This window comes from Cervus elaphus, chromosome 33, assembly GCF_910594005.1.
Source record: "Cervus elaphus chromosome 33, mCerEla1.1, whole genome shotgun sequence".
NCBI classification, from domain to species: Eukaryota; Metazoa; Chordata; class Mammalia; order Artiodactyla; family Cervidae; genus Cervus; species Cervus elaphus.
Genome location: NC_057847.1, coordinates 63,584,632 through 63,599,380, shown reverse-complemented (window position 1 = coordinate 63,599,380; position 14,749 = coordinate 63,584,632). Strand labels below are relative to the sequence as shown.

Here is a 14,749-nt window from a genome sequence, read left to right as displayed (position 1 = left end):
ATATTTAAAAGCAAAGATTAGTCAGTTTTAGACCTCCTGTACTCAAAAGCAGCCTGCAAGTATGTTTGACCTCACAGGCTTTAGTAGTTGTTTTTTTTTTGTGCCCTAAGTCCTGATTACCAAAGAGTTGTTGACCCAAAGCCAAGTAGACAAACAAACAGAGCCGTGGACTTTAAGAAGGCAGGTCCAGTGGGTCTAGACCAGTTAAGCAGGCGTACTGAGTGGTGTGGCAGCAGTAAAGAGACTAAGGAAATCAATTAACTCCATGGTTTTCATGAAGGCCTCTTCATATCAAAACTTCCTTGTTTATATGCATCTCCTCTTATCCTGTGGCAATGAAGATTGACATCCACACTCACATTCTACCAAGAGAATGGCCAGATCTAAAGAAGGTAATGGTGATTAATTTGCTGAATTATTTCTAGAGCTTCTCCTAGAATTATTTCTAGGGTTTCTCAATGCCTCTGTTACAGAATGATGTCTTCTTTTGGGAATTAGATGTTAAATTTCTCTGCTTTAGGAAGCTTTTAAGCTATTTGGTAGCTCTTATTTCCTAGTTTTTTTAAATGATTTCATATTTACATTTAAAGAAACTTGATTTTAAAAGTAAATTTTCTTGAAAAATCCCTTTTCCCCTCAAATGAAGCATTCTTTAAAACTTCTGGACAATCTAAGTCAAGCAGTTTTACTTCCATTTAAGTCACATATTCAGCTGCTAGGAAGATAGGTGCCACTTACAGAATTTAAAGTTACAGTTTCAAGTAAGAAACTATTAAAAACTAAATGTGATAGGTTCCTAGGACTTCTAAAATATATTTCCTTTCCAAGATGTTGAAAATAAGTTTTGGAAGCACCAAATGATAGCTTTGTAGAATTTTTTAAATCTATTTTAAAACACTGTCTAAAACCTTTCCTTTTTGATCTTTAAGCTATAAATTCTTGTTATGAACTAGAGTAGGAACATCAAGGAAAAAAAAAAACTAGAGGAAATGACACGAAACCTTTGCACAGTGAATGTCTCTCAAGACTTTTCTCTGTGTTTCTCAAAAGATGGCAATTTCCTTTTGCCACTAAAAACTTCTAAATGAATACTAAAAAAGAAAGTGGAGAACATGAAAGAAATTTAAAATTGGTTTGAGTTTTACTCAGGCTAAGTATCAGATTTTACCCATTCAGACTTCTCTAGTACTTTTACATGACTCATAATGTTTCATCTATTTTTATCCCAAGTGAGGAAAAGTGAATGAACCCAAACTCTAATTAAAATGTGGCTTCACTGTTTCATTGTGCAGACAGAAGAAACTATTTTCTTCTCATAGTTGTCTCCTGGGAGAATGGTCATCTTAAATGTTTCTTTGTCCATTGGTATTTTAGGTAAGATGGATAGTGAACATTGTAGATCAAAAAACATAAGTGATGCTAAACCATCTTTGAAGGTTTTCCTATTACAGTTAATGGTAAGAACTAACCCTATTGGCTCAGGGGTAAAGAACTTGCCTGCCAATGCAGGAGATACAGGTTTGATGCCTGGGTTGGGAAGATCCTCTGGAGAAGGAAATGGCAACCCATTGTAGGATTCTCATCTGGGAACTCCCATGGACAGAGGAGCCTGCCAGGCAACCGTCCATGAGGTCGCAAAAGAGTTGGACATGACTTAGTGACTGAACAACAACCCTATTGAACTAACCCCTCCAAAAGGAGCCTAAGTGCCTACATGGGAACTTGCTGTTCTGAATGCTGTTGTCCTCGTTATATTTTATTATTAAAGTGTAGACATCACTTCACAATGTTAGTGATGAACAATAGTAGTAGCCTAAAAGGGTACCTCCTTTTTGCTGAGGGGAGAAAACTCTCTACCTAGTATCCCATGTCATAACCCCACCTCCCATGACCTGCCTCCCACCAGAAGACCGCCTCCAGTTTCAGCAGAGAACTGGTCACCAAGAGCTGCAAATACCTAGGTGTCCCACCTAATGCAGGGCCTTGAAGGCACTGCCGAAACTGCTCCGGAAGCTCCAGGATGCAGAGCGTGAAGAGGCTATAACCACAAATGCATGCGCTGTAGGCTCCCCACACACAAGTTCCACTGGCTCTTGATGTTATGCCTTCCTATCTTCTAGTTATGCCTCAGAAGAGGGGAGGGGCATTCTATACCCGTAAACCAGGATTTTATCTAGCAGTCTCACATCCTGCAAGCAGATAACTGATACACTTTTAAAAAGTTACTGAAGGATAGTTGATTTATAATGTTACATTAATCTCTTCTATACAGTAAAGTGACTCAGTGATACATATATATGTTTTTTCATATTCTTGTCCACTATAGTCTATCACAGGATACTGAATACAGTTCCCTGTGCTATATGGTAGGACCTTGTTGTTTATCCATCCTGTACATGACAGTTTATCGCTGCTGATCCCAAACTCCCAATCCTTCCCTTCCCTACCTTCCCACCCCCTTGGCAACTACAAGTCTGTCCTCTGTGACTCTCTTCTTGTTTTGATAATTGATATATGTGATGATGATGCTGGTGGTAGTAATAGTAATCATAACACTCTTACACTTCCAGAGAGCAACAGAGACATGTAATTTCATTCACATAACATCTTGTGAATTGCAGATAGGATTTCTATCATTAACCTGGCTGGACAGATGAGGTCACTGAGACTCAGAAATGAGCCTAGAATCCCAGAGCTTCATGGGGCTGTGACGGCCGCTCCATAGCTCTTCATCCATACCCACCCACCCTCAGAGAGCTGGCCCAGGACTGCATTACTGCTGGCGGGATGTCCCTGCTTCCCTCTGCCCCCTCTGTCCCCCGCCCAAGGTCACCCTTGACACCAGTCCCCTTCCCAATTCCCCACACTCACATAAACCACTGAGGGCTTCCTCACAGTAGGTGATCTGTTATGCGGTAGGTGTTCCCATCGGAATGTAGGCAAGTTAGTCATGAAACAATTTGCAGAAAACAGTTTCTGTATTTTCAAACTGGGAAGAGTGAGATCAAAACATCTAAATTGTCCTGGGATCCTTCTCTCTCCCTATTTCCAGTCCATATGATCAACTATACATCAGTCTATATGAATATTAAAGTGACATGAGTGAATAGCAGATATGCCTTGGTGTTCATAGAGTTCAACAGTTCTAGCAGATTTTCCTTTGTCTTCAAATAGTTTCTTAGTAGGTAAAATGTTATTTCAGAGCATCAATCTCTGATCTTTTCTTAGCATTTTTTCAAGCTTTCCAATAAAGAATGAAAAAAACAAGCGAGCCCTAGTTTCATTTTAGAAGATGAAGCCCCTCTGGAAGAACTGATATCTCTTTTCAAATCTGCCTTGTCTTGTTAAATATTAATAGACACGCTTCAAATACCTTGACCTCCTTAGTCAGTGAAGAAATAGAAAAGCAGAATCAAATGCTTGGCTTGACGATTAACCAATGATTACAAAGGACTGGTCGAGAACTTTTTTCATTTTCACTTGCTAATAATGAGTGTAGTCAGAGTTAGAGATAAGATCCTTGGAGGGGGGTGTGGGTGGAATCAGCGGTGGAGAGGGAGCAGATTCAGGAGGGTGCACTTGATTAAATTGTTCCTGATGAATCAGGGACCACACTCTGGCCCAAGAAACCCATGTAAAAGTTATTTGGGGTTGATTCACAATGATAATATTTATAACAACAAGAAGGATAATAAGATTTCAGGTTTTTCCTTCAGCAAGGTTTTACTGCCCACCTACTATGTGCCTGACAGTAGGGCTTGCGAAGATTCTTTTAGTTTTAAGAGGGCCTTTATTTAAAAATTACATATTTACATCTGCTTTCATTAGTAATTATTCAATTGCACTCAATCACTATAACGTCTTTAGGAGAGAAAATCCCAGACAAAACTTGACTTTTAAACATCTCCTCTGAGAAAATAGAGATCTGGTTTCACCTGGGAATTCATTATTCATATCATGAGTGTGAGGTCCCCAAGACATTAAAAATGTCATTCAGTTCACCAGCCTCTGATACATATCTAGCCACTTCAGAAACATAACTCTGGTATATAGAACTTAATTTCCTTGAATTTTTAGTATTTTTTTTAATTTGTCATGCCATAAATGCCTATGGGACACTGTTCAAAGTTGAACATTTTCAGATGGTAAAGGCCTCCTTGTCATTTGCTCTGACAAAAACTACTCCCAAGGTCATAAATTTCAACTTTAGCCTCTTTCAACCTAGGATGAGACTTGGGGGATTGTGTGCAGCCCATATTTGGAACAGAATAAAGTTGCCCCAAGTAGTTTAGGCCTTTGTAAAGTTCAGGGGAAGTATAAAGTGTTCCAAAGTGTTCCAAGTGCTTTCCAAGGCAGAGAAGGGAGGAACACAGAGTCACAAAGGGCTCTTTCTTTCTCTCCTTGGTGGAGAGTATGCCTTACTTCAAAACCTCAGAATGGAACAGGCTGTCACCACCATGCCAGCCCCACTGCCATTATTGCCTGTCACCACTGCTACCAAACTCACTACCACAACCATCACCACCGCCATCATCATCACTGCTGCCTCCACTGCTACCAAACTCACCACCACAACCATCACCACCGCCATCATCATCATTGCTGCCTCCACTGCTACCAAACTCACCACCACAACCATCACCACCGCCATCATCATCATTGCTGCCTCCACTGCTACCAAACTCACCACCACAACCATCACCACCGCCGCGTCACAGCCTCCAGTACCGCCATGACCGCCATGACTGCCACCACCACCTCTGCCTCCCCCTGCCATCACCACCGTCACCATCGTTATCACTGTTAGCATCGGTGAGGCCCTTTCTATACGCCAGGTCTGGTGTCGATAGCTTTCTCTGAATTGTTCCAGTTACTTCCCATAAAACCTTATGTCACTAAGACTACCGTTAGCCTCCTTTAACACCTAAGAAAACAGTGACTTCAAGATGGTAAGTTGCTCCAAGAAAGTAAAGGATCTTGAAAGAGGAGTGTTGTATGTGTGACAAGATCCCTCCATTCTTCCTCTTCCTGCCTCTCTGCCCTTCCCCAATGCCCTTTCCCTCACCTGTGAACTAACGGGTTAACATTCCACAGGGAATGAAGAAAAAGTAAGAGAATGAGGAAGGAGGGAAAAAAGGAAGGAAAGAAAGAAGGAAATAAAATCTTTTCTTTCACATTAAAGTAAGCTTTCAATAGCAAAGTTCCAGTTCAAGAGTGTATTTAAGTTTACTCTAAAGCGTAACTGACTGAAGCCATTCCAGCCCTTCCTCCAACCCCTTCTGGGCAGCTTTATCCGGGGGAAGAGAGAAGTAAAATACAAGGGGACCGAATGCACGAAGAGGGTGGGAATGCACCGCAAAGGAAAAACTGGGTGCAAGGAGACATGCAAGGAGTCCAAGGTAGACAGGTGCCCTTGCATGCCCAGCCTACTAAGCCAGGCCCTCCGGTGTCACTTGGGGAGCAGCAGGTAGGTTTCCAGATCTAATGTGATTATTTGGAGCTAAAATTCAAGAACAGACCTTCTACCCAGGCAGAATAAAGTTGGTAGAGAACTGACCAAATCTGAAGTCTACTGGAGAAGAATCCAGGGACAGACTCAGAAACACACGAATGCCTCTCCGCTTCAAGCCCAGACCTCCCCTCTCAGTCTGGAGGTGAGAGGGAAGCCAGGAAGGAAGAGATCTGTCAAAACCTGGCTCCCTCTACACAACCTCCCTGTGCCATGACATAAGAACCAAACTACCATCACCTGTTCTCATCCAATCACAGCAAGCTAGGAGTCGTTGTGGAGTTCATTAACTCTACCCATTTTGGCTGACAGGAGCTGTTGAATAAGCCCTTTACCTCATGGTCTCTGGCCTCCATGCCATCCCTCTGACCTCACTCTTTGAGAACCATTGCTTTAGAGCATGGAAATACTGAACACTGGAGGTTATACTCCAATCCAAACCCAGATTACCTTTCCAGGCTCCCTCCCATGACACTGCCTGACCCAGGTTGTGTGTTAGCATCCTCCTCCAGGCTCCCAGGGAACTTGTGTGTCACTCTGACACTTTAGGTCTCACACATGATAAGGCTCTTCAATTATCTGCCCAGCCCAGCCCAGCGTTGGCTTCTCAAGACTGTGTTCCCTTCATTTTTATTTTCTCTGCCCTAGAAATGCTGGTCATGGTGGGACTCCATGAGGGTTTGACGAATGAATGAACAAACAGAATGAGATTTTAAAACCTATCTTTAACATGAGTCATATATACCTATGTTCTTAGGCAAAGTCTTTCAGATTTTTTTATTCATGACCCCCAAGAAAAAAATATATTTCATATTGTGACGCAGTACAAACATTCATATACATAATGGAAATAAGAGTTTCCAAAACTAATAGACATAGAAGGCATTCTATCCTATCCTATCCTATCTTATCCCATTCTATCCTACTTTATTCTATTCTATTTCATTATATTCCATTGTTTTACTTTCTTAGCTTGAGTCTTCCAAGAAGCAGACCTTGAGATAAGGGTTTAAATGCAATTAGTTTACTTTGGAGGTAATCCCAGGAAACACCAGTAGAGTGGGGAGATGAGACAGAGAAAGCAACATAGCCCTTGAAAGTGTAGAATGTGTGCCTCACCTCAGAGCCACCCTGCCCAAGGGGCTGAGAAAACAGTGTATGCTGTTTATACATAAATGCCCTCAGTCATGATTGAGGGATCTGGGAGACAGGAAAGAAAGGGGTTACTAATTTCCTAGTATTTCTGATCCTCTAGAAGTTGGTTAGTCAAAGTTGGCTCCAATAGCAAAAGGGAAAATCTTGTCCAAAAAATGTGAGTGCTTTTGCTTGAGAGAGGGCTGGTGTTCACAGAAGCACTACAGGGAAGGAATACGGGTGGGACACCAGTGGCATCTGTTACACATAATATTTCATGTTTTCAGAACATCTGGGCTATTAACCACTAAATTGATTTCATGATCTACTCACGGATTGCATCCCACAGTTAATGTTCTAAGATGGTATTTCCTAAAGAGTGGTCCTTCCAGCCTGTACTGCTAATGGTCTGGAAAGGATTTTAGGTGGTACACAAGCAAATATTTTTTAATGTTCATCCTTATTCAGAAATTGCAGGGACTTCCCTGGGGTCCAGTGGTTAAGACTCCAGACTTCTACTGCAGGGGGCATGGGTTTGATCCCTGATTGAGGAACTAAAATCCCACATGCTGCATGGCCAAAAAAATAAAAGAATATGTATAAATGAAATAAAATTTTAAAAAATAAAATAAATTTTTAACATGCTGTAACATGCATTAGGAAAAATAAAACCAGCACTTCCGTGATATAGAATTCTCTTCCTGAAAATTTCAGGAAAAAATAACCTGATTTGAATATAAACATGGAATAAGTGGTCATGGGCATGGGGAATGAAATGGGAAGTTGTGTGAAAGGATGGCACTTGGATGCTCTGGCCCAGGGACTCCGCTTTCTTGCAGTCCTCTCTGCTGTGGTCTTCTAGTCTGATTGTTCTCCCCCTTCCCCACAGAGATTCGGGTATGGAGGCTGGGTGCAGCTCCAACACCATGGCAAGGTGAGTGTCTCCCAAAGAACCACTGTGCCCCAGACTCCTGGACAAACTGAGTCTGAGATCTTCCTGCACTCGGTCCTCCAGGGACCCCCAACTCTTTTGCCCTCCAACTGAGCTTTATAGTAGGCAGCACTGAGGTTTCTCAAAAGTATTTCAAAAATGGGTGTAACTTCAAAGAGCAGCATTTAGAAAGATAAAATTGAAATTGGAGAAAAAAAGGAAGAAGTCTCTCTTTCTCTCTCTCTCTCTTTTTTTTTTTTTTTTTTTTATTTTTTTGCCCTGGAACCAATTTTAGCATTGCTCTGCCTCAAGGAAGCGACCTGGCTCTCTCCACAGTGACGACAGTATATTAAGGCCGACCAAATAAATCAAACAGTTTATGTTTGAGCACAGGTGGAGAAATTAAACATGGAGACAAAAGCAAGGAGAAGCCACTGTTATTAAGGGCTGAGTTTAGTCTGAGGAAAGAGTGAGAGGAGGAAGGCTTGGGGCAAAGCATTTAGTACACAATGAGGCCTGAGAGTGAGCTGCCAACTAGGGGTCTGGACCGACTTCATTTTCAGAGGCATCACATGCCCTCATGGAGGGCAGGGGGGACCCTCCTGAGCTTCCAGCAAAGCACAGACATGACTAAGTCAGCCCTGAAGGACTGGGGGTATGGGAAGGCCACACGCAGGGGTAATTCAATGCACTGTGACCAGGTAAGGACCAGGTACTGGAGGATATAGATTTGGGCACCAAGGATTTGGAGAAGGCCTCCTGGAAGAAGTGATGCTCTTCCTGAGTCTGGAAGCAGCGGTGAAGGTTTGCCCAAGGAATAAAGGAAAAAAGAAAACAAAGACAGGGAGCGAAGGCATGGGATATTAAACATCCATAAGCCCAGAACTCAAGCACTTGGCTAGGGCGGGTATCAGCATTTCTCAAAGTACGGTCTGCAGACCAGCAAGTTCAGGGACACTTGGGAACTTGGGATAAAGGCCAATTCTTGGGCCTCACCTCAGACCTGCAAAATCAGGAATACTGAGGATTGGGCCAGCAATCTGTATTTCGACAAGTCTCCAGGTGATTCTGATGTTCACTCAAGCTTGAAAACCACTGGCTCTATCCACTCACTCATTCACTGATTTTTATTGACACCTATTTGATGCCAGGCCCACCAGGCTACACACGTGGAATATGCTGGTGAACAAGACAGACACGCTCCCTGCTCAAATTCTAGGGGCAGCAAACAAACGTGATCGCTTCAGAGGATGGAATAGAAAGCAGTGCTGGAACAAGGGGTGACTAGGAGATTCATCTGGGCTGGCTGGTTGGGGAGCTAACAAAGACTGAAGATGATGAGAAGGAAAACCCTGGAAGAGTGTCCGTGGATGAGGGAATAGCAGTTGCAAAGGCTGCAATGTGAGGAAGGGCTGTGTTCAAAGAACAAAAAAGGAGGACAGTTTGGCTAAGATGTGGTGCAAGGGGGAGATGGCAGGAAAAGAGGCGGGCAGGGACCAGATCATGGACAGACTTGAAGCACATGCTAAGGAGGCCAGATTTTAGTCTCAATGCAATGCAAATTCCTTGAAAGGTCTTAATGGCTTAAACAGGTCCTCTGGGGACTTCCCTGGCGGTCCAGAAGTTAAGACTCTGCACTTCCAATATAGGGAGTGCACGTTTGATCCCTGGTCAGGGAACTAAGATCCCTCATGCCATGCAGCATGGCCAAAAAAAGGAAAGCATTAAAAGGCCACCTAGTGTACTTTGTAGGGGTCAGATAGAAGCATGTAAGAGTTTGGGGGGCAAGGTGGTAGGAAGAAGCTGGAGAGGCAGGCAGAAGCCTCATCAGACGGGGCCTCGGGGGATGGGCTTAGGCCTTTGTACTTGATCCTGAAGGCAGTGAGGAATCATTAAAGAGTTTTTTTAAACATCAGAATCTCTGGGGCAGCTCATTCTCACCTTCATCAAAGACTGCCCACTAAGAGCCAGTTTAGACAGCAGACTGCACTTCTCCCGTGAAAAGTGCCAGTTCCCAGCCTGGGAGCTGGTGATCTAAGCTGGCCTCCTGTGCTCAGTCATCAAGTCACGTCCAGCTCTTTGCGGCCCAATAGACCATAGCCCACTAGTCTCCTCTGTCCATGGGATTTTCCAGGCAAGAATACTGGAGTGGGTTTTCATTTCTTCCTCCAGGGGATCTTCTCAACTTAGGGATTGAACCTGTGTCTCCAGCATCTCCTACATTGGCAGGTGGATTCTTTACCACTGAGCCACCCGGGAAGCCCTAAGCTGGCTCTCAAGTCTGCCCAAAAGAGAAAATAAGCTGAGTGGAGATGATGACAAGGCCACTAGGAAGCCCCAAGTGGAGGATGAGCAGCCTGTAATTTTTTTTTTTACTCCATGTCCCAGGCTGCAATTTCTACCCTTCACAACTAGATCTGAATGGCCTTCGTTTCTGTGTCAAGAGAAGTTTGGTAAACATAACAGCAAATCTCAAAACAAAACAAACAAAAAAACCTCAAACAAACAAGAAACCCAAGAATGAAAATATTTCAAATCAAATCTACTACTTGCATAGTTCCAGCAAAATTGGATATAACAGTAGTCTAATCAAAGTGATATTCTCCTTTCCTCCATTTCAAAAGCAGAACTAAATTGTTTTGGTTCTTTTTATAATTACAGTGGTCAGGGATCACAGTCACTGGAAAACAACATATAAATACATACAGATTGCAAATTCAGCTTAGAGCAATTCCTTTTTACTTACCTACATTCCTTTTGTGAATAATATTTTCTGTCCCCCATCCATGACTGATTTACCTCAGAGATTCCTATTTCCTGAAAGGTATTTCCCAAACACATCTTTGGTCTGCCCTATTTGTTTCTCTTCTTAACCTTTGATTTTTCAGTGCTTTTGGAATGAATCAAGGGGTATTGCTTGCCATGATAAAGCCTTGTTCAGAACTGAAAAACATCATTTGTCCTTGGGTTGACTATGTATAATTTGGTTGAAAATGTATAAAACTACATACGCCCTCCTCTCAGGAGAAGCATGGGGTAGGGTAGAATTAAGTGCTGATGGCAGGAACACCCCGCAGCGTTTAAGGGAGGCCAGATCCACGGCCCAGTTCAAGCACACGGGCCATCAACGTCTATGCGTTTTTCAGGCCCTTGAAATGCAAACACACATTGCCATCACACTTAGTATTTTCACCCACACTATTCTGTGTGATCTTCAATCATCAGGTTCCTGCTCTCAAAATGATTTCCCTCTCACTGGGGAGCCAAGAAGACACTCAAATGAATAAAGAACATACAGATAGTGACAGTACTGTGCTGAGCAAAAGAGTGAGGGAATTCATGGGGTGGGAAGGGCAAGACAGCAGGCAACTTTCATGAAGATAAAAAACCATAGGACTGTAGGCCTAGGGATCATCTAGTCCAGTGTTTAATGGGTTGCAACCCAACAATGAGTAATAATATCAATTCAGTGGATTAGGACAGCTTTAAAAATAAAATACATTACAAAAGAAAATAGCAGAATGTATTGTTCACGGTGAGGGTAAGTGTTATTTCATGAAACTTCTGTCTCAAGTTTGTATCTTTATAAATAGATATATATGGATGTACTGGGTCGCAATGGAAAATATATTCCTTATAATGTGGGGTTCTCAGCCAAAATCGACTGAAAGCCATTCATTTTGCCCAATGTCCTCATTTCATGTTTTTATTTTTAAGGTTAATTTTCCATTACATAAGTAGAATCTGAGTAAATTCTCCTTTTTAAATTTAAGCTGTTGAAGATAAAGCTACAGTTTCATTGGGTCAGCATTCCCCATCCTCAAAAGTAACTCCTATTAAGTTTGGTGGGTATCTTTCCAGACATTTTTCTATGATTTTACTTATATATACATGCACCTACATAAAAGGATATAGGATTATTTAATATGTTTATGTACATATTTTTTAGCTAAGTCAATCAGGTTCCAAACAGAAAACAAACAAAATACTTAGGATATTTTGAACCGAGTTAACAAAGAGCCTATTTATAAAGGTGTAGACACATGATTAAGTTGTGGGGACAAGCAGGGGTTAGATGATGAAGCCCCTTAGGTCAGGTTAAGGGGTTTGCGTTTTATCTTCAGGACAATAGAAATCCATTCAAGAGTTTTCAGTGGGGACCTAGCAAGATCTAATTTAGGGTTTTAAGAGTTCACTCTGCTGCTTTGTGGAGACTGGGTTAGAGAGGAGCAAGAGTGAAAGCAGAAAGAAATCAGGCTGGAGGCTGGAGCATCATTCAGCTCAGAGAAGATAGGGCTTGGACCAAGGCTGGAGCAGTGGAGATGGAGAAATGTGGATGACTGCAGGGTCTATTTTGGAGACATATTGGGAAATGGATGGGATGGTGACATGTCAAGCAGAGGGAAGTGAAAAAATGATGTGGTCTCAGAGGAGTGAGAAAGATAATGCTGACATCAAGGAAAGATGCAACAAAGCCAGGAGGACAAGCAGATCTGAGCAAGAGATGAGCAGTAGCAGGTTGAGTGAATACTGCTGGAAGTGGTTGTAACATAGCTTCCCATGGAGCTGTCCTTCAGACACTTTAAAGTGACAGCTGCAGTGATTACAGAGGCTGCTTCCTGGCGATAGTGTCTGGGTCATTTCTGCCAGCTCTGCACCTCAAGCCCAATCAGTCTAGCAGCTTGCGTGGTCTAGAGGTAGAGCTTGAGTGGGCACCTGGGGAAGGGGGAAGAGAATGGAAATTTGTTGATAAAATACTGAATTTAAAATACATATTTTTTCTTTTTTTCCCTGTGCTATTATTTTCCTTCTTGTCCACTGATTCTATATGTAATAACTTGCATTTACCAAACACAGGCCATCTCTCCTCCATCGTCCTCCCCCTTGGCAACCACAGTCTGATCTCTATGTCTTTTAGTCTGTTTCTGTTTCATAGGTAGGTTCGTTTGTGCCAAATTTTAGATTCCACATATAAATGATATTATATGGTATTTCTCTCTCTCTTTCTTACTTTACCTAGAATGATAATCTCTAGTTGAATGCATGCTGCTGCAAATGGCATTATCTCATTCTTTTTATGACAGAGTAGTATTTCATTGTACTACATCTTTACCCATTCATCTGTCAATGAACATTTAGGCTGTTTCCATGTCTTGGCTATTGTAGTTAGTGCTGCTATGAACATAGGGGTGCTTGTATCTTTTTGAATTGGAGTTTTGTCTGGGTATGTGCCCAGGAGTGGGATTGCTGGATAACATGGTCATTCTATAAAATATACTTTTTAGTGATACACAATACCAGACATTTGAAATATCTGCTATATTTGGACTCATTTGTAGACAGTATTAAAACTAGAACTTAAGAATCAGAAGTGTCACAGGTGAGGCTCTGAGGTTCCTTGGGAATCAGACTCTGAGATGGAGATGAGCATGCGGAAGGTTTAATAGGAAGTGCTCTCAGAATGGACCTCAGTGGAAAGGAGGAGGAAAAAAAGGAGAAAGGAGGAAGTAGGATAAGACAGGGCAATGTTGAGCTGTGATGTTCTCAACAGAAGCTCTAGAGCTAAACTCCACAGGGATCCCAAGTTGGGGATGGGAGGCAAAGAAGAGGGGCCTTTTGCCTCCACAGTAATCAGTCACTGGAAATGGGCTGCCCTGGAAATGAGGCAGGACTTTGAGGGAAGTGGTTCTCTTCACCCAAGGCAATCTTCCTATTTTCCCCAGAGGGACTGACAACTGACAGCTGTCTGCCAGCAATACTCCCTGGCAAGTCTCAGAAGCTAGGAGAAGAAATCCTCTTTTTTTTTTGGTCATGTTGCACAATTTGAGAGATCTTAGTTCCCTGACCAGGGATTGAACCCAGACCCCCACCAGTGAAAACACAGAGTCCTAGCCACTGGACAACCAGGGAACTCCCAACTCCTCTATTCTTGAAGGGGGATCTTGGTGGCACTTTATACCATCTTGGGAAGGATAACTGAATCACGTCGCTATATAGTAGAAATTAATAAACACTGTAAATCAACTATATTTCAATAAAATACATTTTTAAATAATAAAATACTAATATCTACAAAAATAGTAGGCTTATGGAACCTGTGCCCAGTCAACTCAAGTACTCTGTTCTTCGTCTCCATGGATGGGAATCTGTGCCTTAATTTCTTCCTTTTCTCAATCTTTCCAATCTCCATGCTTATGACCTAAATTATAGTGGTATATTATTAACTTGTCTTTTTTCCTCAACTGTATATCCTTTTTTTTTCCAACTGTATATCCTTAAAGTTTTTACATCAGTCAGAGAAAGTAAAGTAGGTGCTAAATTAACATGTTTTATAATGAAAAATGAGCAAACTGAGGTTCAGAAATGTTTAACTTGCTCATGGCTACACAATAAGTTGCAGAATAATGCTTTGAACCTGAGCAGTCTGATTTTAGGGACCTGATCAGAACTTTTCCCTTTCTTTAGCGATCAGCAACCCAAAACTCAATTTAGAGCCTACTGCCATGATTTGAGGAGCCATTTATTTTGGCCCCCCTGCCCTGAGTATTAAAAGGTAGTGAACAAGGCAGGCACGATGCCTGGGAAAAGCAGCAGCTCAGCACCAAACTTCAAATGCACTTCTAGACTGAGTCACTGCACAGCCTGCCTCCCCCTGCACGTGTTGACATCAGCGGGCCCTGCTCTGCCAGACACATTATTTCCTCTCACTATCCATCTGTTGCTTCTTTATAAAACAAGAAGCTTGGGCTTCCCTGGTGTTCCAGTGGTTAAGAATCCATCTGCCAATGCCACGGACATGGGTTCAATCCCTGGTCTGGGAAGATCCTACACGCCATGGAGCAACTAAGTCCATGTGCCACAACTACTGAGCCTGCACGCCTAGAGCCTGTGCTCTGCAACAAGAGAGGCCACTGCAATAAGAAGAGTAACTCCCACTCGCTGCAACTAGAGAAAACCTGAGTGCAGCAACAAAGACCCAATACAGCCAAAAATAAATAAATGAATAAATAATTTTTTTTAAAAACAGGGTTGGACAACACAGCCTATCTCAGAGGTCCTTACCAGTTCTAAAATGTTATAAATTTAGTTTTCTAGATCCTGGGCCATCCTCTCAGCTCTTGAAGCCAGCAGTTCAGAATGGCAAGGTAACCTACACAGTCCTCAGTTGTATAGTC

The 14,749-nt window shown here is 42.3% G+C and overlaps 1 protein-coding gene across 5 annotated transcripts in view; it reads left to right on the top strand.

Annotated features, from left to right (window-relative positions):
• Positions 1–202: 202 nt before the first annotated feature.
• The window catches only part of ACMSD (aminocarboxymuconate semialdehyde decarboxylase), a 57,982-nt gene continuing 43,435 nt past the window's right edge, over positions 203–14,749 (top strand). For 2 of the 5 annotated variants that reach the window (XM_043894085.1, XM_043894084.1), the window contains exons 1-2: positions 252–392; positions 7,533–7,577. In XM_043894085.1, coding sequence (XP_043750020.1) covers positions 336–392; positions 7,533–7,577 — 102 coding nt within the window. In that variant the 5' untranslated portion in view covers positions 252–335. Of the gene's footprint in view, positions 393–7,532; positions 7,578–14,749 lie in introns of those variants that run through there. The other 3 variants (XM_043894082.1, XM_043894083.1, XM_043894086.1) reach the window with 3 other exon arrangements.